The 25,982-nt window shown below is 39.6% G+C and overlaps 1 protein-coding gene across 1 annotated transcript; it reads left to right on the top strand.

Moving 5' to 3' along the window:
• The first annotated feature begins 1,256 nt into the window (after nt 1-1,256).
• Nucleotides 1,257-25,853, top strand: LOC127658613 (sacsin-like). Its single transcript, XM_052147987.1, has 8 exons — nt 1,257-1,303; nt 9,395-9,451; nt 9,697-9,784; nt 9,910-10,021; nt 11,596-11,742; nt 12,365-13,802; nt 13,892-13,980; nt 14,207-25,853. Exons 1-8 carry the CDS (start codon nt 1,257-1,259, stop codon nt 25,117-25,119), a joined length of 12,891 nt encoding a protein of 4,296 aa, XP_052003947.1. The 3' UTR covers nt 25,120-25,853.
• Nucleotides 25,854-25,982: the final 129 nt, after the last annotated feature.

The following is a 25,982-nucleotide window of genomic DNA, read 5'->3' as shown; positions in this document are numbered from 1 at the left end:
TAATAGAATAATCCGTGTACCATTCATTTCATATTCAATTTGGAATTCAAAATCGGAAAACCAAACAACGACTTATTTCATTGTTCGTTTACAAAACCAATAATAATTAAAAAAAAATATTACTTGTTTTTGTAATTTTCTAAAAGTAGCCACGGGATGCGTTTTGATTATTTGATTTCACTAATATATGACTTGAATATTTGATTGGCACATACGAGTGGACCCTTTCTTCTGATTGATCAACCTGCACTATTGTAATATTAAATTCTTTACCATTTATTCTCCAAAATTCGCCACTTTTACTTCAGCTGTGCAATCTCTCTCATCAAGTAGTCAGACACAGTGCCCTCCCACACACAAGTGTAAAGTGTGCACTGAATGCAGACAGGGTACTTCTCGTTTCCTACACTTTTCTTCCTCGTTTCATAACTCCTCCGTCCTCGAGCCCGTGACGCGGACACCGATAAAAGTTTGCATCAAAATTCCGCCAGATGTATTGCGGTCACGGACCCAAAAATAATAAGCGTGAATCAAAATGATAATAAGCGCAGATAAAAAACATAATAATAATAAGCGCAGATCAAAATATTAAGTACAGATAAAAAAAAAAATTAACAAGCATGAATCAAAAATATATAAACGCATTTAAAATAGCCTATGCAGCAACATTTTTTTTTTTTTTAAATTAAAGCAAAGTCATCAGAATTGAAAGCAAAGTCATCAGAATTGAAAGCAAAGTCATCAGAATTGAAAGCAAAGTCATCAGAATTGAAAGCAAAGTCATCAGAATTACAAGCAAAATCCTGATTTCTTGGTTATATTAGTTTTTTGTGCTCTCTGACAATTTTGCTCATATTTAAATTTTTTGTACACGTACGCTGTATTTTTCTTTGCTTTTTTTCCAAGTTCTGCGCTTGATTTTCCAAAACTTGTGACTAGAGTGTCATGTAAATCAGGGGGCGTTTTACGTCCCTATTGGTCCACTAGTTTTAATTGACAGCTCATCTAGACAAGCTGGTTGAGAGTCAAGTTGTACCAATTGGTTTTAGCAGAAACAAACCGCAAGTTGAACCAATGGGTAGTCTCCTCCAATGTGGGGGATTATGCAGGGAATTCATTTCTGCCTTTATGAAAGGTACCATCTAGGTAGTCTGGGTTCCCTTACGACTCAGTCCACTTGACATTGCGTAGTAACGCATATGGGGAACAGAATACATCATGCCACACTACACGACATAAATTCCCAGAGAGGAAACATGGCGGCGCAGTCTTATGGGACGATGACCGACATGAGCATGCTGCAGTGAGTGATCCTCGTGATGGCCAGGAGGAGAGCGCTCATAATGAATATATGAACTATAGTCATATAGTATAATTAACTCCTTTATGAACACAATCAGGAAGGGTGTTTATTTATAATGAAAGTGCCTGTGACTTTATGATAATTATAATGGCCTGGTTGTGTAAATGATGGGGAGCCCATACTTATAGCAAAGGGCATAAGTGTATATATATATATATATATATATATATATATATATATATATATATATGGCCAATGAATAGCAAGTGTTCTAAACAGAGAGGACTTGTGAAGAAAGAGACGTTACATCTAGGTTGTAAAACCTTGTGAATGTGTTTTGAGAGGACCATTCTGCTGCAAATCATATGTCTTTTAAGGACACACCATTTGTCCATGTCCAAGTAATTGCATTGACAATCCAGTGAGAAAGTCTTTGCTTAGAGATGGACATTCCTTTTGTACATCCTCCATAGCATACAAAGAGCTGATCAGACAGTCTAACCTGGCGTGTACGCTCAACGTATGTGTTTAGCACCCGCACAGGGCATAACAAATGCAATGACTGTTCCTCATCAGAATTAAATGGAGGATGGAAGAAGGCCTGAAGGTGAACCACCTGCACTTTGAAGGATGGTCAGTACCTTGGGTACATAGTCTTTTCTGGGTTTGACAAAGACCGGGGCCAAATTCCAGACATGAATTGACGAGTGCATGAATGTCACCTACCTGTTTTACTGAGGCCAGAGCCAGCAGTAGTGCAGTCTTAATGGGGAGCATGCGCAAATCAACAGAGTCCAAAGGCTCGAAGGGTGCCCTGCGAGAGCTTTTAGGACTAAAGCCACATACACTTTGAGCGTTGACAAGCAAGGACCCAGTAAACTGCCCTATAAATGAAATTCTAATATTTCGTCAAGAGTGATTAGATGCAGGACTCACCCCAGTCCTGTGTCTAATCGCTCTTGAAGAAATATTAGAATTTCATTTATAGGGCAGTTTACTGGGTCCTTGCTATGTGAGAGACACCAATCAGTGAAAACCTTCCATTTTAGTGCATAGAGGCATCTTGTGGACAGTGCTCTGGCTTGTAAAATGGTGTTCATGACTGAACGCATCAGTTCTGGCTTGTGTAGTGCGCCCCGTTCAGGGTTCTACAGCTGGGGTTGTGGATGCCAGAATGTGCCCTTTGCCTGAGAGAGGAGATCCCTCATCAGTAGTATTTCCTATGGTGTCCTGCACAGCATCTCCATTTCCAGAAAACATGGCTGGTTGGGCCATGTCGGTGCAACTAATAGCACTGTGTCCTTGTCCTCTTGGACTTTGCATATGATGGAGTGGATCAGGCATTTCGCTGGCCATTTGTGTGCCATTGCATCCATTCCCAATGGGGCTTGGGACTTCTAATACCAAAGGGGACTGTGGGTATTCTCCACTGAGGCAAATAGATAGATTTCTGCTTTGCCGAATATTTCCCAAATCCTCAACACCGTTTGAGGATGAAGTCTCCATTCGCCCTTATCACCCCTTGGCGTGACAGTAGGTCCGCCCCATAATTCAGGCAGCATGGGACATATTTCTCTCTCAGGGAGAGGAGATGACGCTCGCTCCATAGGAGGAGGTGCTGCGTCAGTCTCAACAGTGGCGGTGAATTAATTTACCTTGGCGGTTTATATATGCCACAACGGTCATGTTGTCGTAGCGATCCAGGACATGACAGTTCTCTATTTCTGACTGAAAAGACTTCAAGGCTAGAATTTCAGGCCATAGCTCTAGGCGGTTGATATGCCACGCCCTCCTAGGACCAGTCCAGGTGCCGAAAGTCTGGCGCCCATCGCACACCACCTCTCAACCTGTGTTGGAAGCATCCGTAGTCACCACTTTCTGCCAGATAATTTGCCCCAGCACGACACCGCACTGGTAAAATGTAGAAGCTGTCCTAAAGTAGCTGTACAGCGGCAGGATATAGGGATGCGCATGCGCCCTTGTGGCATGTTGTTGCACACAGTGCTTCAGCCAGCACTGAAGTGGTCTCATGTGTAAGAGACCTAATGGTATGATGGCTGATGCCACCGCCATAAGTTCCAATGCTTTCTGAAACAGCTTCAGAGGAAGTGTTCTCCCCAGTTTGAACTGAGACAGGCACCGTAGAATGGCCTGAATGCGCACGCTCGTGAGATTTTTTGGCTGGGTGAGAGCGTGCTTTTCGCCCAGTTTACATTGAGGCCCAAGCTGTTTAGATGCTGATGCTGTAAGTATCTGTGCTGGCATAACAGAGCCTCTGATTGCGGCAGTAACAGCCAATCGTCGAGGTAGTTCAAGGTGCGTATGCCGCTCAGTCTCAGAGGGGCGAGAACTGCATCGGTGCACTTTGTGAATGTGTGAGGAGCCAGAGACAGCCCGAAGGGCTGTTTCTTCAAACTCGAATCTCAAAAACATTCTGTGGTGTCGTACAATTTGGAAATGAAAGTACGCATCCCTCAGATCTATCGACGCAAACCAATAGTGTGGGCATACATGCAATAAGATCCACTCCGGAGTAATAATTTTTAAAGGGCTCTTTATGAGTGCGAGATTTAAATGTCTCAGATCCAGGATTGGCCGAAGTCCGCTGTCTTTCTTTGGGACAAGAAATGTATTTTCACGATGAAATTGTGTATTTCGACTCGACTTCGCATGAAACCTTGGAAGACAGAACGCTGTTAAAACAGGGTGGCCGACTTGCAAATAAGTGCAATAAGTGCTGTATTTTTTATTACATAGGACACAGAAACAACATTTTTCAAAACATTGAGAGCAACAATATTCCTCTTCCGACGAACCTCGTGTGAACCCTCTGGTATCACAGAAGAGATGGATGGGAGGGCACGAGAGGCTGAATCGTTCCTCAGAACAAGGACAGTTCGTGAGCCAATCGACTTGAGACTCATGTCCTCACAGTGAGGATAGTCTGTCTCTATGAGAGCTGACTCTGCGTGGGTACGGCCCAGACAGAAAACGCAGCTCTCATGTTTGTTTGACAATGAACACTTACGGAACGACATCTTGAAAAAGGCGCAAACTCGTAAGTGTTTTGTTTGCTTGGCCTCTAATCTGATTTGTCATTTTGTCTATTAAAAAAGTTTAAAGATTATTATTATTATTATTATTATTATTATTATTATTATTGTTTTATTTAATCACATTTTTATTTAGCCTCATTCATGGTATTGGGTCCTTATTCCTGGCACATTCCGTGACAAACTGTGTCACTCCTTTTATACTGGGAAGCGGAGCCATTCCCTGACACAAGCGTCACGTCAGCCAGCCAATAAGGGCTGATGTAATGTAATTAGGCTTCTGAGGAATACGCAGAAGGGCCATGTCCCACAGTGAGTCACCAAAACTTATACTTAAAAGAGAATTTCTCTTAGCTTTAGTGGCGCAGACGCCTCAACACAACACGTATCCACAGCACCCCAAATGGACAAAATTTTAACTGTGAGATCCAGTGACAGATTAAGAGGGAAAACTGTGTAATTCAGCACTACTCATGGCAGGGAAAATCAGAAAGGAAATGTAGTTTGCGGTATTTGAAAAGTGTTTTTAATAATTGAGTAGCTGGCGCATAACGAGTACTCTATTACTCGATTACTCATGCACATCCCTATATCAGTTGTCTGTGTGAAACACTACAGAAAATCCAACTGTTTACCTGTATAAAAATCACAATAGCATCGCATGGTAACCAATTTTTATTTTATTTTGCACAGACCTGTTGGGCCATGAGTCAAATTGGCCCACCACCTTTTGTTCTGATCAGCTTTTATTTAATTAACAATACATGGATACTTTGTAAAACTTTGCATTGGCAAGTGGAAAGTAATCTTTAGCAATAATATATGTTAGTATATTACAAAAAAATATGTAATACTATTTAATTAATTATTAAAAAAAACGTGCCCTCGGATTGTTAGATTCCTCCATTGTGATGATAGGTTCTGCTTTGCCCTTACAAACTTTTTTCTTTCTTTTTTTTTTTATTGAATAAAAAAAGATTACAATGAAAAAGTCCAATATAGGAGTTTCAATGCAGACTTGCATATTTGTAAACTTGTATCACTTGTACACAAAAAGGAAAAAAGGAAATAAAAGGAGAAGAAAAGTAAAAAGTTGACAGTGTTTTCCAGAGATCTGTTTTATTTCAAAATAAAATGTCTTTGACACAAAAATCAAAACAATGGAGACTCAGATCGTGCCAAAAAGCTGATACAAGATCACAAAAGAAAAACACATGATCAAGACTTTCACTATTGTTCCCACAAAAGGTACATTGCTTATTTACCTCAGAATACTTAGATACAAGTAGGTTACAAAAATACACTTCTTTAATCTTATTAGTCATGCAATATTTATAACAACCATACATTCCTCCAATTTATGTTGTTAATGATAGAGTTCCAGAAGAATTTTCCTCTTGGGGAAATAGAATTTCATGAGTGTAGTAGTTGACAAATACATTTATTATTACAGGTTTGACTCAGTAAAGAAACTCCTTCACTTTGCCCTTACAAACAGGCGTGTCTGGTGCTGTGGCATGACTTCATCGCATATACATGTAAATACATCCCATTTCAATGGCTAGGCATCAACAAATATTTGACTTCATTGCCCCCTCCCTCACCAAACACTGGTCTTGCTCGCTCACATCTGGGTTTACAAGTGCAAAAGTGAGTTTTGCTACTGTTTTTTCACAAAAGTAGATGCAAAAGTCAAGGCATGAAGATTTAAAGTTGCAGTGCCAGTTTTGAAAGGTTGCAAGTGCTGAATTGTGGTTGTACTGCGAAAATGAATTAAAATACAAAAGTAAATATGTAATACAATTTTGTGTTTGTAGTTGTACTTTACACATTTGTGTAAATTGTGACTGCAACGGTGAATTCAGAACACAAGCTTTGAATTATTGTCTGTGAGTGCAGATCGCAACATTCAACTTTTTGAAGTTTTCACATCGGTGCTGTGTGTAAGCAGTTAAGGCTCTGGGTTTCTGACCGAAAGGTTGGGGGTTCAAGCCCCAGCACCGCCAAGATACCACTGTTGGGCCCATGACCCTATCTGCTCCAGGGGGTGCTGTTTCATGGCTGACCCTGCGCTCTGACCCCAGCTTAGTTGGGATATGCAAAAACAACTGCATTTCATTGGCTCTGTACCTGTACTCTGCACAATGACAATAAAGTTGAATAAAAAAGTTTATATTTTTATTTGCACTGATTTTTACATTCCCTTCTTTTAGCCCATGGTAGTTGTGATATACTCCAGCACCCCTGCGACCTTATGTAGGATAACTGTTTATAGAAAATAGATAAAAGAATGGATTTATACATTTAAATGATAGAACCTGCATATTGTAACACTCACGCAGTCACTTACAGAGCCACGTATTGGCCTGATTCCTCCCCCACTTCAGTGAGAGTAGAGTTACGACACAGTGACACAATCTAAGAAATAAAGTCATTTTATAGAGTAGAGTAGAATCTTTATGGTTTTGCAGTGTACACTTTGGAAATTCAGAATACACTCGCATAACACTAGAAAACTATGCAACAACACAGTTGTGATGAGGAGGAGGGTGCGGTTTGAATCCCCACTACGAATTGCCTCTTTTGGGATTAATAAAGTGAAATAAACTTGAACTTAAATGACAACCTTGTGTACTCTCTACACAGTATATTGCCTTATGACACTATATTTCTATAGTGCTCCAGGAGCTAATGATCATTGTGCCATTGATGTGAATTTAGCATCTAACCAGATGTTGCTCCATGAGGACTGTCTCCGTAATGGGTGCAATGTCAGGAAGTTTGGATGCAAGCATCATTTGAATGTCAACTTTCTATACTTGCATACTACACATAAATATGAATGTGAACTTGGAATTTAATTGACTTACATAACAAATGGAAACTAGAAACAATACATTTATTACAAAAATAAATGAATGCATTGAATATCATAGGAAACACATGTTAAATAGGACGCAAATATGCATTAGGGGTAGTTGTGCAACTTCTCTTATAATTAAAAAAATATTCAGCTAAATTAAAATAGTCAGTTCACAGGATAGAAGACCCCTTCATTGAGGACTACCTGGAGTGATAGATCAAAAGACCACTTCATGTAAAAAAATACAAATATCTTAAAAAATAATGCTGGGTCATTTCGGTGCCACATTTGCATTCTAGGGTTCAAGAAGACAACCTTTAGTCCTAAATACGCCTTTGGAAACAATAAGTTAAACATAAAAAAACAAACAAATAATTAAATATTTGTCACCCTAAGGATCCGAAAGGAAGGGTGACAAATGGGTGACGCCCAAATTTGTGTTCAGGTAATCATACTCACACACACAGCAGTGGATTCACCTGTCTGGGGTACAACAGAGTGGATTAGGGGAAGCCAATGGCCCGTGGGATCAGGGAACTGGTTTTGGTACAGGAATTCCCCATTTCCGGGCAACAGGAACGGAATGAGGGGGAAGAGGGAAGGGAGAGAGAGAGAGAGTGAGATGGAGAGAATAGGGTTTGCTGGTCCCCGGATATGCTGCCATGTGTTCCTTGAACGGGCGGGTGTGGTTCCCAAGCATCAGTGTCCAGAAGCACTGGAGGTGCTGCTCCTATGGCCGACCCAGGGCTGGACTGGTAATCTGGCATCCCGGGCATTTTCCCAGTGGGCCGACACACTTTGGGGCCAATCAAGGGTAGACTGGCCATCGGGAGAATCGAGTGGGCCGGTGGGTCTGCTGCGAAACATGCCGAATGGGTCACGATGAGCTAAAATGAGCCACAGCGTTATGCAGAACGGACCACTAAACTACACCGTGATATGTAGAAAAGGATAAACCTGCAACCCCCCTATGTAAAACCCCGGGCCGATATCTCTTCCTAGTCCTGGCCGACGCGTTACAAAGATGTATCTTTTCAGATCCTTGTACACCAGGAGGATGTTGACCGGAAGTTGTTGGGCCATGAGCTGGGCTTCCCCCGTCTGCAGCGGCAGTAGGCGGACCATCTAATGGGAGTTAGGCCACTTCCACACCTCCGCCATCTGCTCGAACAGCTCAACGAAAGCCTCAGGGTAATCTTGCGGTCCCATCTTTGTAAGAATGGCTGTAGTCGTGGTGGAAGATCACTCTTGGAGTATTAAGCTCCGTAATACCTGCCGGTCCTCCACTTGACCCTGGACTAGTGCCAGGAATCGCCACTCCAGTTCCATGCGTAGCTCAAGTAGGGCCTGATGTTGAGACTGGTGGTCACTCTCTCTCTCCTCCGGCAGCCTGGATTGCCCTATAAATCCCTCTCCGCTCCCCTGTCAAACGCAGCTGTTAGAGGTTATTTCCAACAGGTGTCAACCCTTACCGTACTCACTCTCTCAGCCTCACACTCCACAGACGTTACTCGGCCGCGCCCCCATCACCACAAAATGATATCGTACTTATATCATACTATATATACACAGGCACATGCCCAGTTTGTCTCACGTAGCCAGACCTTTGTCTAAATTGGCAAAAGGGCTTATTGAAACTTAAACTTGCCAATAATCGCCCACTCAGACTGGAAGGGCCATCAACTTGACATGTTAAGCGATTCATCACTGTCAGTTTGTCATTACGTGCCATTTAGAGTTATCTGGGATATATTACACAATAATTAAAGCCCACGTGGGAATTTTTTTAAATGATGGCACATTCGTTTTTCCGCAAGCCACTGTACACAAAAACACAGATAAATAGAAGACAATGTGTAGAAAATGTACAGCACAGAAAACCTCAGTGGGCAGTCAAATTCCTTTTCAAGGCAAGTCAGGTCACTCCAGCCTGATCTCTTAATATACATAGCTATAGGGTTAAAAAAAAAAAAAAAAAATAATAATTTAATAATAATATATATATATATATATTGTCATCATTCAAAAGTTTTTCCAGAAATGCCTGCGAGGCATCCTCTGTTTTCAGTTAAATATTTTTTGGATAGAAATCGGTATATCCTTCTTATTTAGTGCTGTGTTGAGAAGTTTTTACTGAATTGATAATTTTTTTTTTAACAGTTTCTTTTATCACAGAGGAGACTGCAAAAGCATAAAAATGAGTTCAGCATCAAAGCACAAGAAGAAAAGAAAGTAAGTGATTATTTTAATTGATTTTAAACCTGGGAAAAATTCTCAAGTCTCAGATGAAGCAAGTTTATATGAACATGAAAACTGATTGAAACCTGAATTTGTTCAGTAGACCAATATGTTTTACAAATGCTCACCATGCTAACACTAAACACTAGCATGAATTAAACACATTTTTTAACACATTTACATTTAATTTGTGTGTGTTTTGTGCACTTTGTGATAACTTTTAACATTGTTCAATTTAGAAATAAATTTGGTGCCACGTCCCCCCCATTTATTGATTACTTGAAAGAGATTTTGAGAAGGTACCCAGATGGGGGACAAATATTAAAGGTAGGTTTGTTGAAATAAAAATAATATCTTTACATATTGCATAGACGTTTGACAATCATTGTGATGTGCCATACATTTTTATTTGACGCCTATTTTATGATAATAATTGTGCTATGACATATCAGGAGCTGATACAGAATGCAGATGATGCAGGAGCTACAGCTGTGGTGTTTATTCATGATGAGAGACATTATGGGACTCAAAGCCTGTGGGGTGAAGAGCTCAGAAAGTATCAAGGTACTTATTTATTTTACAATACATATTGTTCCAAAGCAGCTTTACAGAAAACATAAGAAAAATTATGAAAAATAGAAATATAGTGCCTTACAATCCCCCAGTAAGCAAGCCAAAAGCAATAATGGCAAGGAAAAACCTAAGATGTTATATAGGTGAGAAAACACTTTTGAGGGTATAGGTGATAGGTTTCAGCTGCTTTGGGAGCAACATTGCAGTAAATCTAAGGACACACTTTGCTATTGATTACTTCATCCTTAGATGTGTCTTATTACGGCCTTCATAGGAGAGATAGTGTGCAGAGATGCTGTAGTGTGTTAGTCAGCTTTCTGAAAATAATGCTCTCCTATTTTCCCTGTGGAAATACTGTATAGCCGGTGCACAAGTCATTCACTATAGACCTTCTTCATATTAGTGCCATCTTTGATTTTTAATGGGAATGAAACGAGGCTGTGAGGGATAGACTTACAGTCCCTTCAATGGCACAAATGGTATAAAGCTGTATAAAGCTCCTAGATCAGCTGTGATGAGCCTTAATACTGAATTTGTTAGTTTAAAGCTGTTTAAAGCTGTTTCTTAGCTTTAGTAGTGTAGTCCTAATCCGAACGATCACTACGTGCTGATGATGAATGAAAACACTGACTCACTTAACGGCAACGAACTGGCTTATATTACACACAAAAATTGTCTTTTGTCGCCACCTGCTGGCTAAAATCTCTAATGTCACAAAAATAAATGAAAATAGACACATATACTGTAGCTCTTCACACACATATGCACTGATCTATCACATTAGATTAAAACACCACAAACACAAGTGGAGTGAATCACACTGTGAAGCGTCCGAGTGCTGATGTCTCAGTACATCGGACGCTTCACAGTGTGATTCACTGTGGCCGACGCACTTTGGGGCCATTCAGGGGTGGAATGGCCATCGGGAGAACAGAGCGGTCCGGTGGGTCGGCGGCGAAACGTGCCGAATTGGCCGCGATAAGCTAAAATGAGCCACTGCGTAATGCAGAACGGACCACAAAATGGCGCTGCGATATGCAGAAAAGGACAGCGATGGTTTATGATGAAATTCTAGTGTCCCTATAATTCCATTCGCTTAAAAAACATACTAAACAATGCAGAACGTTTTTAGTGAGGGTTAGGTTTAGGTATAGAATCTATACATTACAGTATAAGAATCATTATGTCTATGGAGAGTCCTCATAAGGATAGACGCACCGTGTGTATGTGTGTGTGTGTGTGTGTGTGTGGGCATGTTTATGTGGTTTACGAGGACAGTTTTTTAGGTTACAAACTGGTAACTACAAGGCTATTATACATAAATGTGATTTATGAGGACATTTCTAGTGTCCCCATTGCACATTTAAAATGTACAAATGCAGAAAGTTTTCTGTGAGGGTTAGGTTTAGGGGTGGGGTTAGGTTTAGGGGATATAATCTGTAGTTTGTACAGAATAAAAATTATTATGTATATGGAAAGTCCTCATAATGATAGGTAGACCAACATGTGTGTGTTCAATCATGTTTGCATAACTATTTTGTCACTTTGTATAACTGTTCTGGCAGGACCTGCTCTCTATGCCTTCAATGATGCAGCCTTCACAGAAGAAGACTGGGAAGGAATTCAGAGAGTTGGTAGAAGCATCAAGCAGGATGACCCAACAAAAGTTGGCAGATTTGGGATTGGCTTCAACTCTGTCTATCATATTACAGGTGAAATATAATACACAAGCAGATTGACTAAAATTAGGGCTGTAAATCCATTCAAATATGTAGTTTTGATAAATCGCATACTGTACATGTTTTGTAGTTAACACTCAGTTCAAGAAAAAAAAAATACCTTTGTTCAAATATTAGGACCCAAAGCAATTCCGTTAGCTTAAAGAACTGTTACAACACAGCAACAGTGGCTCAACAAATGGTATGAGTTTGGGGTGGGACAGGGGGAGTGTTTGGGGAATTTTTTAAATTTTGTATTATTAATTGTGCAATTCTGTTTGAAGACACTTGTTGCACAAAAGCTTCACACTTCAACTTTAATAGTTAATGTAAAAGTAATTGTAAAATGCCATGTAATGTAAAATGCATTGTATAATGTAATGTAAATTGTCAATGTAATATCCAAAAAACTAAATTAAATCTAGTATCTTATTTAGTACTGTTTAATTATGACTGTATTGACCTGATTAGATGCAATAAAATAGGGCAAAAAGCCATTTTGATCAGGTTTCACAAATTGCTACCCCTTTAGGGTCCTTGGGGTGTAGGTTTCAGATGGAGTCAGGCATTTGGCACAACTCTGGCAAACTTATTATTATTTTTTATTTATTTACAGATTTGCCAAGTGTATTTAGCTCCAAACACCTTGCCATTTTTGACCCACAAAAGATGATGTTTGGAGATGAGCAGGAAGGCTATCGATGGTCATTAGATGATGAAGAGGACAGAGAAAGTCTTTTGAACATGAGAGATCAATTTCAGCCCTTTCAGAATATTGTCAGTCAAGTCAATAATTGCTCCTGGGAGAAGGTCATCAGAGAGGATCAGTACTTAAAAGGAACCCTCTTTCGTTTCCCTCTGCGTAATGAAGCTTCTGAGATCTCAGATAACTTATATGACTCCAAGAAAGTTACAGAACTTTTTGACAGTTTCATTGCTGATGCAGACATAAGTCTTCTTTTTCTGAGAAATGTGTCATCCATTACTTTGCTGCATATTGACACCAATGGCTCATGCAAAGAAAGACTAAAAGTTTCAGTGTCAAGTCACTCGGTATCTCATCATAATCAGAAGTTGCATGTCCAGCAGGAATCTGTGGACAGAAAAACGTGTTTCAAAACTGTATCACACATATCCCGGCAAATGGAAGAAACAAAGTTACAGTGGCTTGTGGTCCCTTGTCTTCTGAAAAAAGGATGTATACCAGAGATTGACTCTCTAGCCAATAAACTAAGCTTCTACCCTCAAGTTGATGTAGCATTTCAATTAGATGAAGACAGATCGCTTTGCAATGGACGACTAAGTTGCTTTCTGCCCCTTTCAAACAATGAATCAAACAAAACTGGGCTTCCTGTTCACATCAATGCTTGCTTTGGCCTGACAGACAATCGGAGGTACATCAAGTGGCAAGAGGAGGATCAGAAGAACGATGAGGCTGCAATGTGGAATGAGCTTCTTATAAAAGATGTTCTTCCTATTGTATATCTAATGATGATCCTAGATGCTATTCAGTTGTCCAGAAGCTCAGCCCTGCCTGCTGCCACTGTGTACAATCTTTGGCCTGACCTGACCAAGACTGTACACACAGATAGGTGGCATAAAGTTGCAAAGGACACCCTGAAGCGTCTGTTTCAATGTGAGATCTTTCATCTTGCCGATAATGAGAAAATCTGGGTGTCTCCCTCAGATGCAGTTTTTCCAGACAACACTTTATGTAGTGACACACTGACTGCAGTGTCAAGATTATTGATTGCAAAGGGGGAGAACCTTGTCAAAGTCCCAGAACATGTTTTGAAAGATGTTGAAGAAACATTTGCTGGAAGTGATACCTTGAAAAGAGTGACCCCATCTTTTGTTAGAGATGTCCTTCGTAGAAGTGATGTGGAAAGCTTCAGGAAAGATGATAAATATTCTCTTCTTCAATTTGTGCTCAGTGATGAGAAGTACACCGAGCTACAAGGTCTTAAGCTTCTGCCACTCAGTGATGGAACCTTCACTTCACTTAGCAACAAAGAGCAGAACACTGTTCTAATTGACAATGAGAGGTTTCCAAGGTAAGGTGTGATATAGTTCCTCATTCCTATGTTTTAGTATATTTATATTGTGTTGTCCAAGTTGTAATGTTCTGTTTTTCTTTGTTTAGAACATTGCTGCCATTTTGTAAAGAAAGGTTTTTACCTGACGATCTGAGCCATATTTGCACAATGCACCTAAGGAAACTTGCATCAAACAGTAAGAACATTTATTCTTTTAATTAGTCTGGAACACTTAGAATAATATGAAAATAATATTATGCATTTGTCAAGGTTTAATGATATTTAAATAAGATTGTGCAAGGCTTCTTCAAATAGAACATAGATTCTCTTGCATCTAATTTCAGATTCTACATTGTGCTTCTCTGCAACATAAATAAATGGGGCGATTTGGAAAAATTATATCTCACTAATTTTTGTTTCAGGCAAATATAACATAATCAATTTGGATGCAAAACACGTCATTGCGCTCATCAAGAAGCACATACCCATGGACTGGAGAGAGAACCAAGGTCATGTGACATGGAATCCAGCAAAAGATAATCATCCACCTAAGAGCTGGCTGGCTGAATTCTGGAAGTTTCTAAGCACTGAATTGGAGGAGTTAAGTGACTTTAGTGGAATGCCTTTAATACCTCTGGAGCCACTCCAAAATTCGGGCAATTCGATATTGTTAGCCAGGTTGCAAAGGAACACCACTTTAATCTTTCAGAGTAGCAGGGGGTCCATCTTGTCAGATCATGTTCAGAAAGTGGTAAAGATGGTGGGGTGTACAGTCATAAAAAGAGACGAGTGTCTCAGACATCATGACATTGAGAGTTACGTTCTTCCAGCTTCACCAAAAAATGTCCTACAGGTTTTGATGAACTCAGCCAGAGATCATGTCATCAAACACATTGCCTCTGCATCACTACATGAAAAAGAAGAGTTTAAAGTGTACCTCTCTTCATTGGATTCTCTCTCAAATGCTGAACAGGAATTGCTTTCTTTGTTACCAATCTTCAGGCTGATGTCTGGGAAATATATTGCAGCTAAATCAAAGCAGGCAGTTGTTTTAACCACCAATCCAGCCATTCCAAAAGATCTGCCCATGCCTGAGACCATTGTACAGTGTGCGAATGAAACTGATCGCAGACTTTTGACTCTTCTTAATATTGAACTGTTGGATGCAGCTAAGGTGGCTATTCATTTGGTTGATTGCATAAAGACAGCCTATTTCCGAAAAGATGAGGAACAGACAATAATGAGCTGGATACTGAATCACGGTTGCATTCTACTCTCACAAAGTGAGATGCTGCTCACAAAAACTAAAGATCTCAATTTTATTCAGACCACTCAGGGAGAACACAAACAAGCCTCAGACGTTTTTGATCCCAGAAACAAGACATTCCAAGATCTATTCGAGGCAGATTTATTCCCCCCACCTTTTTACACAAAGAATCAAGAAATGCTCCAGAGCTTGCAGCGCCTTGGCCTGAAGACAGAAGAAAAAGAAATATCAACAGCAAACATACTCCAAGTCATGAAACATATTGAAAATCTTCGTATCTTCTCACCAAATAAGGCACTCAAAAAAGCAGATACTCTTGTTAGAGTATTGAATGTGAATGATTTACTTTCAAAACTCTCTATTACAGAGAGAAGAGAGGTAATGCAAATGCAATGGGTACCCTGTGAAAATCCAAAGTCTCAAAAGAGATGTCTCTATAAACCAGATGAAGTAAGGGATATCAAATATTCGGCAATTGTTGGATATGTAATGCCACTTACCTCTGAGCTAACACCGAGTGTCTGCAAACATCTTGGTCTTTATGACCCTCCTCCTGCTGAAAAGGTCTTGGAGAACCTGTCTGTACTGGGATCAATTTCAGCTGACATGGTCAATCCAGATTCAGATTTCCAGTTTAAAACCAAGTTGCACAATATTTACAAATACATGCAAGACAACATGGGAAATTTCAGAGAGGCTATGAATGCAAAATGCATCCCCTTGCTATGGAATCAAATAGAGTTTGTCGCTCCAAGAGACATAGTTTTAGCCTATCCATCTGAATTGGATCTGAGCTCCTATATCAAGAAAGTGCCTGAAGAGTTTTTGAAGTATGAAAAGATGCTAAGGGAATTTGGTGTAAAGGAGACACTGTCTGATGAGGAGATTGAAGAAGTACTCCATGACATACAACAAAGAATTGATGACAGGGATCCACCTTATGGAGACTCGACAGAACTCAAAGTGTCAATAGCCATTCTTGACTGGATGCGAAAAAATGAAAAGTTTTTAAAGGATGATACCCCTGTGCCTGTCATGGCAGAAAACAAAAGCTTTACTTTGCAGTCTTTGTCCAAAACAGTCTTCTGTGACATCAGTGCTGAAGGATTGGATGACCTGAAACAAGACAACGAGGAATTCTATGTTATTCATGAGGAAGTACTACCCCTTACTGCAAGGTGGTTGAAAATACCATTTTTAAGTACCCGCATCTTAAAACCACAGTTCATAACAACTGATCAAGGATCCTTTGGTATAGAACAATGTGGGCAGTCAGAGCCAATTACGCAAAGAATTAAGAACATTCTTAAAGAGTATGATGAGGAAAGTGACATTTTCAAAGAGCTCATACAAAATGCTGAAGATGCAGGAGCAAGCACTTGTAAATTCCTCCTGGACTTCAGAAAACACAGAGACCCACCTGAAACCCTCATTGATGATGGAATGGCCATCTGCAATGGACCATGCCTTTGGATCTTCAACAATGAGCTCTTTTCAGAAGAAGACTGGACAAACATTGTCAAAGTGGGATCAGCATCAAAGGAAAGCAAAGTTGAGAAAATTGGGAAGTTTGGGCTTGGATTTAATGCAGTTTACCATGTAAGCGACATTCCCTCTATTTTGAGTGGGAAAAGCCTTCTCATTCTAGATCCAAATGTCACCCATTTGGAGAAGCACATAGTCAGCAAAGGAAACCCTGGAATTAAACTTGACCCATTCCAGGAACGTCTCTACAAAAGGTTTCCTGGACAGTTCAAGTCTTATGAGGGCATTTTTGATTGTGATCTGTCAGTACAAAACAGCAAGAAAACGTACAATGGCACTTTGATTAAATTACCATTTCGCACTGTGGAGGAGGCAAACAAGTCAGAGATCAGTGCAAAGGTATATGACGAAGAGCGAATTAAAGGTTTTAAACATTATTTGACTGAAAATTCACAAACTCACCTACTGTTTCTAAAGAACATTATGTCTATGTCACTTCAAATTGTCCCTGAAATTGCATTCACTCCTCCACTGGATGATCAGATTCAGACTAGTCTCAAATTGTCTAGAGAAGTCATGAATTCATTTGCTGTCTCAAATGACACACTTATCCAAGAGATCAAGGGGACCTTCATGAAGGGTGATATCACATGCCACAACATAATTGACTATAGTAGGGCACAGCTTGTTAAAATAGTTCAGGATAACCAAGAGGGATCGCTTACCCAGTACTGGCTTTTGTACTCTTGTTTTGGGACACAGGATTCTTTGCGAATGTTCCAGAGAAGAAATGAACATGAACATGTGTTTTCTTTACCAATTGGAGGTATTGCTGTACCTTTACTTAGAGAAACACAAACTAATGTGTGGTCCCCTAATGAAAGCCTATTTGGCCAGGCTTTTTGTTTTCTTCCTCTTCCAATTGAGACAGGTCTTCCAGTCCATGTCAATGGCACTTTTGCTGTCACTTCAAATAGGAAAGGACTATGGGGGAAAGGATTAAAGTCTGAGTGGAACAACGCCTTACTTAAAGATGCTGTAACTTCTGCTTACATCACTACCCTGCTTGAGCTGAAAAAAATGGCACAAAATGGAAATCTCCAGAACTATCCCTTCTACACATTCTGGCCTAGAACAGAGAAAGTCAGTGAAACATTTTTACCCATGGTTAAGTCTTTCTACTCTGCAATTGCACAGAATGACAATGGGAAATCTCTGGAGCTTTTCAGTAATGGACAAAATTGGTGTTCTATGGACAAGGCCAGATTTATGAATACAAAAATTGAGGAGAGCAGAGCAGTTGGAAATATTGCCATGAAAGTGTTCTTGAATATGGGAGAATCAGATTCCTGTGTTGTTTCACTTCCATCCTGGGTAAGAGAGAGTTTCAGTCAGTGTGGCTTCAAAGAAATGATAAAACAGAAAACAATGAACTGGCCTGAGTTTTATGAAGTTGTTTTGAAGAACTTGAGTGTCCTGGACACACACAGCAGAAATGTTCTTGTGCTAAATGCAATTGACTTGAATGATCCTATTGTTGATGACCTGCTAAAAGGGTGCCCTTGCATTCCTACACAGAGATGTAAGGAGCTTCAATTCATCAAGCAAGTTGTGAATCCTTCTGGTAAGGTGGCTTGTTTGTACGAGCTTGAAGAAGGATGCTTTGTTGAAGGGACTGAAACTGACTTCCTCTCACCCAAAAGGATTCAACGGCTTTCAGGTTTGGGAATGCTGAATGACCGCCTCCCATTCGAGGACATCATAGACAGAGCAGGGAGAGTATCCAGAGACTGGCAACATGATAAATCAAAATGTCTTAAACGTCTTCAGTGTCTCATTGAGTCAATAAAGGACTCTTCAGAAGATGTTAATTCTCAGCGCTGGGTATTACTATCTCAAATATCATTCCTCCCAGCTGTAGCTCCTTTAGTTCAGCAAAACAAGAATGTCACCATTCCTAAAAAACCAGCTGAAGTTTACATTGACAATTGCCGCAATTTAGTAAGCATGACTGAATTCACAGTTGATCATTCAAACCTTCAAATACACAATATGGATCCCATTCTCAAAACATTGCGAGTACAGACAAATCCACCAGTTGAAACAGTGCTTCAGCAGCTGTTAAAAGCACACCAACAAGCCAATTCAATTGAAAAGGCAGTTCTCCTTAACATTGCCCAGTTTTGCTATGAATACCTCAACACTTATTTGTTGGAACAGAACGATCCCCGTTCCATTGTTGCATTTGCAAAATCACATCCATTCATTTTAATCGAGGATCACTTTGTAAATGTGAGGTCAGTGGCCAGAAATGAAGAATATGAGGTGAAACCATATCTCTATATCCTACCAGCCATCTTCTCTAAATTTGAGAGGCTCTGGGACTGTATTGGTATTACAAAACTATTTACGAAAGAGCAATTTGTGGCTGCACTTGAGAATATTAAAGCTTTCTATGGATCTCAGCCTCTTTCTGCTTCAGACCTTCATAAATGTGTTTCAATACTCATGAAATGGCTGTTAAAAGTAAATAATGATAAGTTAGAACATTGTCTCATACCTGATGAAAGTGGCGTGCTGACATATTCTAATGAGCTCAAATTTAATGACAGTCAATGGATTCCTGTTTTGGCTGGTGTCAAGCTCACCCATGAATTGATACCTCGAGCAGTTGCATGTCATTTTGGTGTTGTGACAACAAGACACCATACCCTGAAAAATCATTTGGTCAGTGGATTTTCTCTTATTGCCAAAGAGTTCGGACAAACTGAGAAGTTAACTGTCAGAATTAAAAACATAATTGATGCATATCCATCTAAAAAGGATATTCTGAAAGAGCTCATTCAAAATGCAGACGATGCAGAGGCAACAGAAATTCACTTTGTATGGGACAAAAGAACACATCCAACTACAAAAATATTTGAAACAAAATGGGAACTGGCTCAAGGCCCAGCACTTTGTGTATACAACAACAGAACATTTTCTGAAGCTGATATTCAAGGTATTCAACAGCTGGGGGAAGGAGGAAAACGTGACACTTTAGGAAAGACTGGGAAATATGGACTTGGGTTCAATTCTGTGTATCATTTAACAGATTGTCCTTCTATCCTGTCCGGTGACAAATGGCTCTGCATTTCTGATCCAAATCTGAAATATGTGGACAATGCAACACAGCAGTCCCCAGGGTGCATGTATTCAATGACAGATGAATTTAAGATGTCTTTTGAGGATGTTTATTCTACATTTCTACCAGAAATGTTTACACTTAATTCTGGAACCATGTTCAGGCTCCCTCTCAGGACAGAACAAATGGCAGAAGAATCTGAAATTTCTAGGCGTATAGTCAAAGACGATGACATGAAGGAATTTTACTATGCCTTGACTGAAGATCCCGAGGGTCTAATTCTCTTCCTGAAATACATCACAAAAATACAGTTCTCAGAGATCAGTAAAGATGGAAAACTAAAATGTACTTTCATTATTGATAGAAAATACACAGAAAAGAACATGGTACTAAAGGAAAATTTTGACAACCATGTTCGGAAATCCCTCATGTCAGGGATACCAGAACCATGCAAAACCATCTACAGCATGCAGATCTCAAATGGAGAAAAGCAAAGTCAGTGGATCATTGCAGAATGCTTTGGCTCTTTGAAACAAAACCATGTGAGCGAAAACAAGCAGATGAACTTCAAAGTTCCTCAAGCAGCATTGGCTGTATGTTTTAGCAGCATGTTTAAGCATAATTTCATTGGTAGGGCATTTTGTTCTTTGCCTTTGCCTGGACAAACTGGTTTACCAATACACGTGAATGCCAATTTTGAAGTAGACTCTTCTAGAAGGGACTTGTGGAAAGAAGATGGTGATAGTCTGAAAACTGAATGGAACCAGTCCTTGAAAGTAAACATCATTTCACCACTCTATGCTGACCTCCTATTACACCTCTGTACAGTCATGAAGAAAGATAAACCCACTAATCTTGTGTACCTCAACACGGAGCTAGAGACTTCCTGCCTTAAATACTTTCCATGCAATTCGAAGGAAGTAGACAAAGTCTGGCATGAGATGGTCCATGAGGTGTATAGATCAGTCAACGAACGTGAACTTTCTGTCATACCAACCATTCACGCTGTTGCAGACAAGTCATCATATCATGCCAACATCACATCACTACCAAAATACACAGTGAACTGGTGCAGTGTTTCTAAACCAGATTCAGTGGATTGTCCACATTTTACAACTAAGGACCATGAAGGCATTTTAGAAATTTTAGATGACCTTGGTATGAAATTGGTACCACCGTCTTTTAAAATACATCAAATAAAAGGTAATTTCAAAGCAGCTGGTGTGAATGTGTCAGAAGTCAGTGCTTCAGCAGTGGTGAAGTTCTTGAAGCAAATATCAGTGAATGACCCTAAACAGACAACAAATGGTTTGCCTTTGCCCATTAACCAGACATTGATCAAAGACAAAAAAAGATGTTCAAAACTTTTGAGCTTCTGCTTGACCAGTTATGATGTGAAAAAAGCTGTCCCTGACCTCAATAAGGTGCCTCTACTCCTCACCCAAGATCAATTTTTAAGAGTCTTCAACTCAAAATCCCCAAAGCTAATATCAAGTTTTAACAGCCTTTTCCATGGACATCAGGAAATGTTTGCAGACATTGAAGTCAGTGCATCACACTACATCCAATCTCTGCGAGAAGGAAACTTCATTAAGGACTTGACAGTTGCTATTGGAGCAGACTACTTAAAAGCAGAACTTGCGCAACTGCTCAGGCTGTTGGTACCTGATCAAAAGTGTCAACTCTACAAGGCAGAGAAGGAGATAATCACATGGCTAAAAATTTTATGGAGCTTTTTTAATGATCAAGACCGAATCACCCAAAATGGAAAGCCGAACGTCTACAGTGAGATTAAAAAGCACTTCAATGACAGTCCTATTCTTCCAGTTATCTGCCCAATTCAGAATAATACGCATTTCTTACAAACAATGAGTAATGTATCAAAAGTGATTCTGAATTCAGATGAAAAAATAGGAACCATTCTCATTAAACTTGGGTTCATGGAATTAGACAGCATCTTTTTCATTGGTCACACTGAATTCCGTTTCATTAATCTGTATCCTGAACTCCTGAATACAAGAGACAGCAGTGCTGTTTTGCAGCAGGTTTATCATGCATCTCATTCACAGTTTGAGGAGCTGTCTGATGGTGAACGTGAAGAGCTTCAACGCTTCTTGCAGCATGGGATTCGAGATTCCAAAAACAAGAGTGAATATGCAAGGATGCTCAAGTCTTTGCCCCTGTTTGAGTCGATATCTGGCAAACGCATAAAGATTGACGGATCTGTATTCATTCTGAATTCTAAGCATTACTTTGACTTTCCAAACCTGTTCACTGTAGAAGGGTGTGGAAGTATTTTTCTTAAGAACAGCTCCCTGAACAAAGAATTGACAGAAAGTCTTAATATTCCGATTTTAGATGATACGGATTTCTGTGTACGGTTTATTCTTCCTTCTTTGCATACGATGAAAGAGGCCAAACTTCTTGATTTAATTCGGTTGGTAGTGGAACTTGGACCGGTGGATGACAAGATTGTCTCTGCATTGAAAGGGATCTCATTTATTCGAGACATGCATGGCTCTCTTCAGGTGGCTGCAAACTTCTATGATGAGAAAGTACCTCTTTACAAAATCATGCTTCCAGAAGAGAGATTTGTGCAAGAACAGTTTTGGGACATTTTCAAAGATAAACGTTCTGAAGCACTGTGTCTTCTGAAGACCATTGGGTTAAAACATAAAGTGTCAGATGAGGAAATCATTGAGTTTGCATCTCAAATTGAATCTGAAATTAGAGGCACCACTTCCCTTGATGTTCTTAAGGAAAGATCAAAACTGTTGTTTGAGACTGTTTTAAAGAAGAGTAGTGGGAAAAACTCTACTCTTTTGAACAGAATTGCTACCATTAAATTCATTTTCCCAGTGGACATTCAGCCAGCACTTTGTGATTATCACAAGGCATTTGCTCAAGAGAGAGAGGTTGTTCCAATCAGTGGATCTTTAATTGAAAGAGACACTGATCACCAGTATTTCATATGGACATCCATGCCAATACTGCCTTTAGAACACTGCTCTACTAAAATCATAGAGAAAATTCAGAAGGCTGGAGCATTGGAAACCCCACTGCCTGAACAAATCGCTAATAATCTGAGAAACATATGTAGTTCCCCGTGCCAAACAGACAGTTTGCTGAAAACAAGAGAGAAAGTGTTTAGCAAAACGTATGCATACCTGCAGTCGGTGACATTTGATGCCTCTCTGTACTCAGACCTCCCCATTATCTTGGTGGAAAAAGGGACAACACTTGTGAAAGCCCAGCAGACAGCCCTTGTGCTAAAGAATGCTCTTGAGTTTAGACCTTATTTGTACAACATCCCCTCAGATTATATGAAATTTGAAGACTTCTTCAAGAAGATTGGCTTAAATGAGAGACCCACAATTGAACAATACAATACTGTTCTTCAAGAAATCTATTCAGATAGCTCTGACAAAGACAAGCTTCAGGCAAATCAGCAGAAAACAGCACAGCGTGCTGTACAGCAGCTGTTTTGTCTGATGAAAGAGGAACAGAAGGAAACACTTTTCCAAAACTCCCCACTTTATCTTCCATCAACAGATGGAAGACTCTACAAATCAAGCACATTGTTTTTCAATGATACTGTCTTCCAGGCCTCAAGACTAGAGGGTCCTTTGGAAACAAAACTGAAATTACTTGAAAAATTAAACCACTGCCACCTTGGAGATGATCACTATGAACATCAAAAATATGTGCAGTTGCTTCCTCTGCAAGCCCGTCCCAAATTTCTTTCTGATGTAATTTCCGAAAACCTGGATGGAACAAGTGTCCAATATTGCGATTTTAAAGAGGGCTGTGAATTTGGTAGTTGGTTTGAAGATCACTTGTGTTCTGCTGCATTTCTTCACGGTTTAGCCTGTCTCATCAGAGAAGAGAGCAATGGTGAGATTTCACAGTCTGAAGCTACTCAAATGTGTGGGATGCTCTTTTCTAAGATTCAAATGATCTGTTGCAAAACTCTTCAAACTGAGATTCTGTTAAACCTGGAGCCACTTGAGGGTAGCAAGACTGAAACAGATGTTTATGTGAAAAAACAGCAAGATGGATGTACGTTCTACTTGAAACACCACGATGACATGGCCCACAAAGTAGTAAATGAAGTTACCATGTGTCTTACCAAAGAAATAAATGCACTTCTGAAGAACTCTCTGGCCACCTCAAGGCTTCCAGTCCTTGGGCAACTTCTGTACTGTGATAACATGGAGGATGTTGAGAAAGTTTTGTCAAAACATTGCATTCATAACACTGGCCACAAAGAGGAAGGACACGGTGTCTTACCTGAACCTGGATGTCGTGTACCTGAAGAATGGCATGATTGCCTTGATATGAGCTTCCTGAACAATTTTGAAAGTGGAGAGTATGTTGGCTTCAGTAAAGATGAATCGGGTGAATATTTCTATGCTATTATTATAGAGCGACTGGATGATTCATTGGAACAAACAAGACAATATCCTGCTAGATATAAAATACAATTGGGCTGTGATGACTTCATTGAAGTAAGCTCTCTTGACCTGTACCAATTTAAAAGGGAAAAGAAGGAAAGAATGCCAACATGGTCCACTTGCACAGATGTACAACCTCTTTTAACATCTGTGCCTCCACCCAACAGTTGCACATCTGAGCCTGCACCCTCTAGAGTCACACCTGAGCCTCCACTCAGAAAAGCCTTTCCACAGACATTGGAAGAGGCCAAAAAAGAAATTGACCAAAGCTTAAAAGAAATCTGGAATATGTCGAGTGAGGACAAACGCAAAGCCCTTAAACGTCTTTACCTCCAGTGGCATCCAGATAAAAACCCAGGCAACGAAGAGCTTTCCACTGAGGCTTTCAAATACCTGCAAACTAGAATTGAAGAACTGCAACAAGGGAAAACTGCACATAACACATCCTCGAATGGGAGAGACTTCAGCGATTACTTTTACCAGTGGAACACAGAGGCACAAAGCCACAGGAGAGGACGTGAGAGGTTCCACAAGAACAATTATAGACGGAACTATAACTTTTGGTCACACCACAGAGAAACTCCAAGGCCAGACAGAGAGGAGGCTAAACGCTGGTATGAACAGGCACGATGTGACATTAGTGCTGCTCACAATGACACTGGAGGAGATACCTCGGAATGGTGTCTGTTTAAGGTACACCAGGCTGTGGAAAAAGCCCTGATAGCGGTGGTGTACAGGAAAATAGGACAGCGTTCCAACAGCAGTTCAATAACATGTCTTGCTCAGCAGGTGTCTTACTACAGCTCACAGTTGAGTTCTGTTCCCGTTACTGTGAGACAACTGATTGAACTTGGTGTTGATGCTAAAAAAACTCAATATCCAAATTATCACCAATCTCCTCACATTCCAAACAGACAGTACAATGTTGAGAATGCCAGAAAGGCTCTGGACATCGCAAAAGAGCTTTTATCGAAAGTAGACCAATACATCAATGGATTTCTCTAAACTTGTGAATTTATTCAGTTAAGCCAGTCATCAGGATATCTTTATAAGTAAAATATAAGTACAGTTATATAAGTGATATTCTGATCACATATTTTCTAATGAAATGCGAGGCACTGGTGATGGTTTTGTGTAGGTATATATTTTGGCAGTTTTGTCTATTTAGTACTACTATTATGCATTATGGAAATGCTTTCTTGTAATGACTCTTTTTAATATTTTGATAATGAAAGTTATATGTACTGGATATTGCTTTATGCAGGAATATGTTTAGGTTGGTGGAGGTTAATTTTTATTTGTATTTTTGGTCTACTTCATATTACTATTATGAGGTTTTCTTTTAATGACTCTTTGTAATCTTCATTTGATAATGAAGATGAAAGTCATTGGATTTTGTTTTCCATATTTTTGGAATCCATATGTTTTGGTGGGTGGGTTTTTTAAAGTCTTTTTTGTCTATTAAGTACTACTGTTTTGCATAATGGAAACGTGTTCTTGTAACACCTACTTAAGCATCATTTGATCATGAAAATCAGAAACACTGGATTGTTTTATGCAGGCATGTTTTGTTGGGTGGAGGTTAGTTTTTCTTTTTTTTGCCTTTGTCTATTTAGTAAAACTGTAATTCATTATGGAAATGTATTCTTGCAAAAACTGTTTCACAAAATTATTAAGATTTTTCTCACGTGTAATAATATATACATAACCTACTTAAAATCTGCTAATAAACTTCAGTATCAATCAGTTGTAAGTATGTTTTTTTTTATTAAGAAATATTAACATAAGTCAAAAGCTGTCAACCAAATATTCACTAAATGACAGAACTGCAAAGAAATTGAACACTAACAGTCACACAATCATTCTGT

This window comes from Xyrauchen texanus, chromosome 18, assembly GCF_025860055.1.
Source record: "Xyrauchen texanus isolate HMW12.3.18 chromosome 18, RBS_HiC_50CHRs, whole genome shotgun sequence".
Lineage (NCBI taxonomy): Eukaryota > Metazoa > Chordata > Actinopteri > Cypriniformes > Catostomidae > Xyrauchen > Xyrauchen texanus.
The sequence above is the reverse complement of the archived record's forward strand: the minus strand, read 5'-3'. Positions and strand labels throughout refer to the sequence as shown.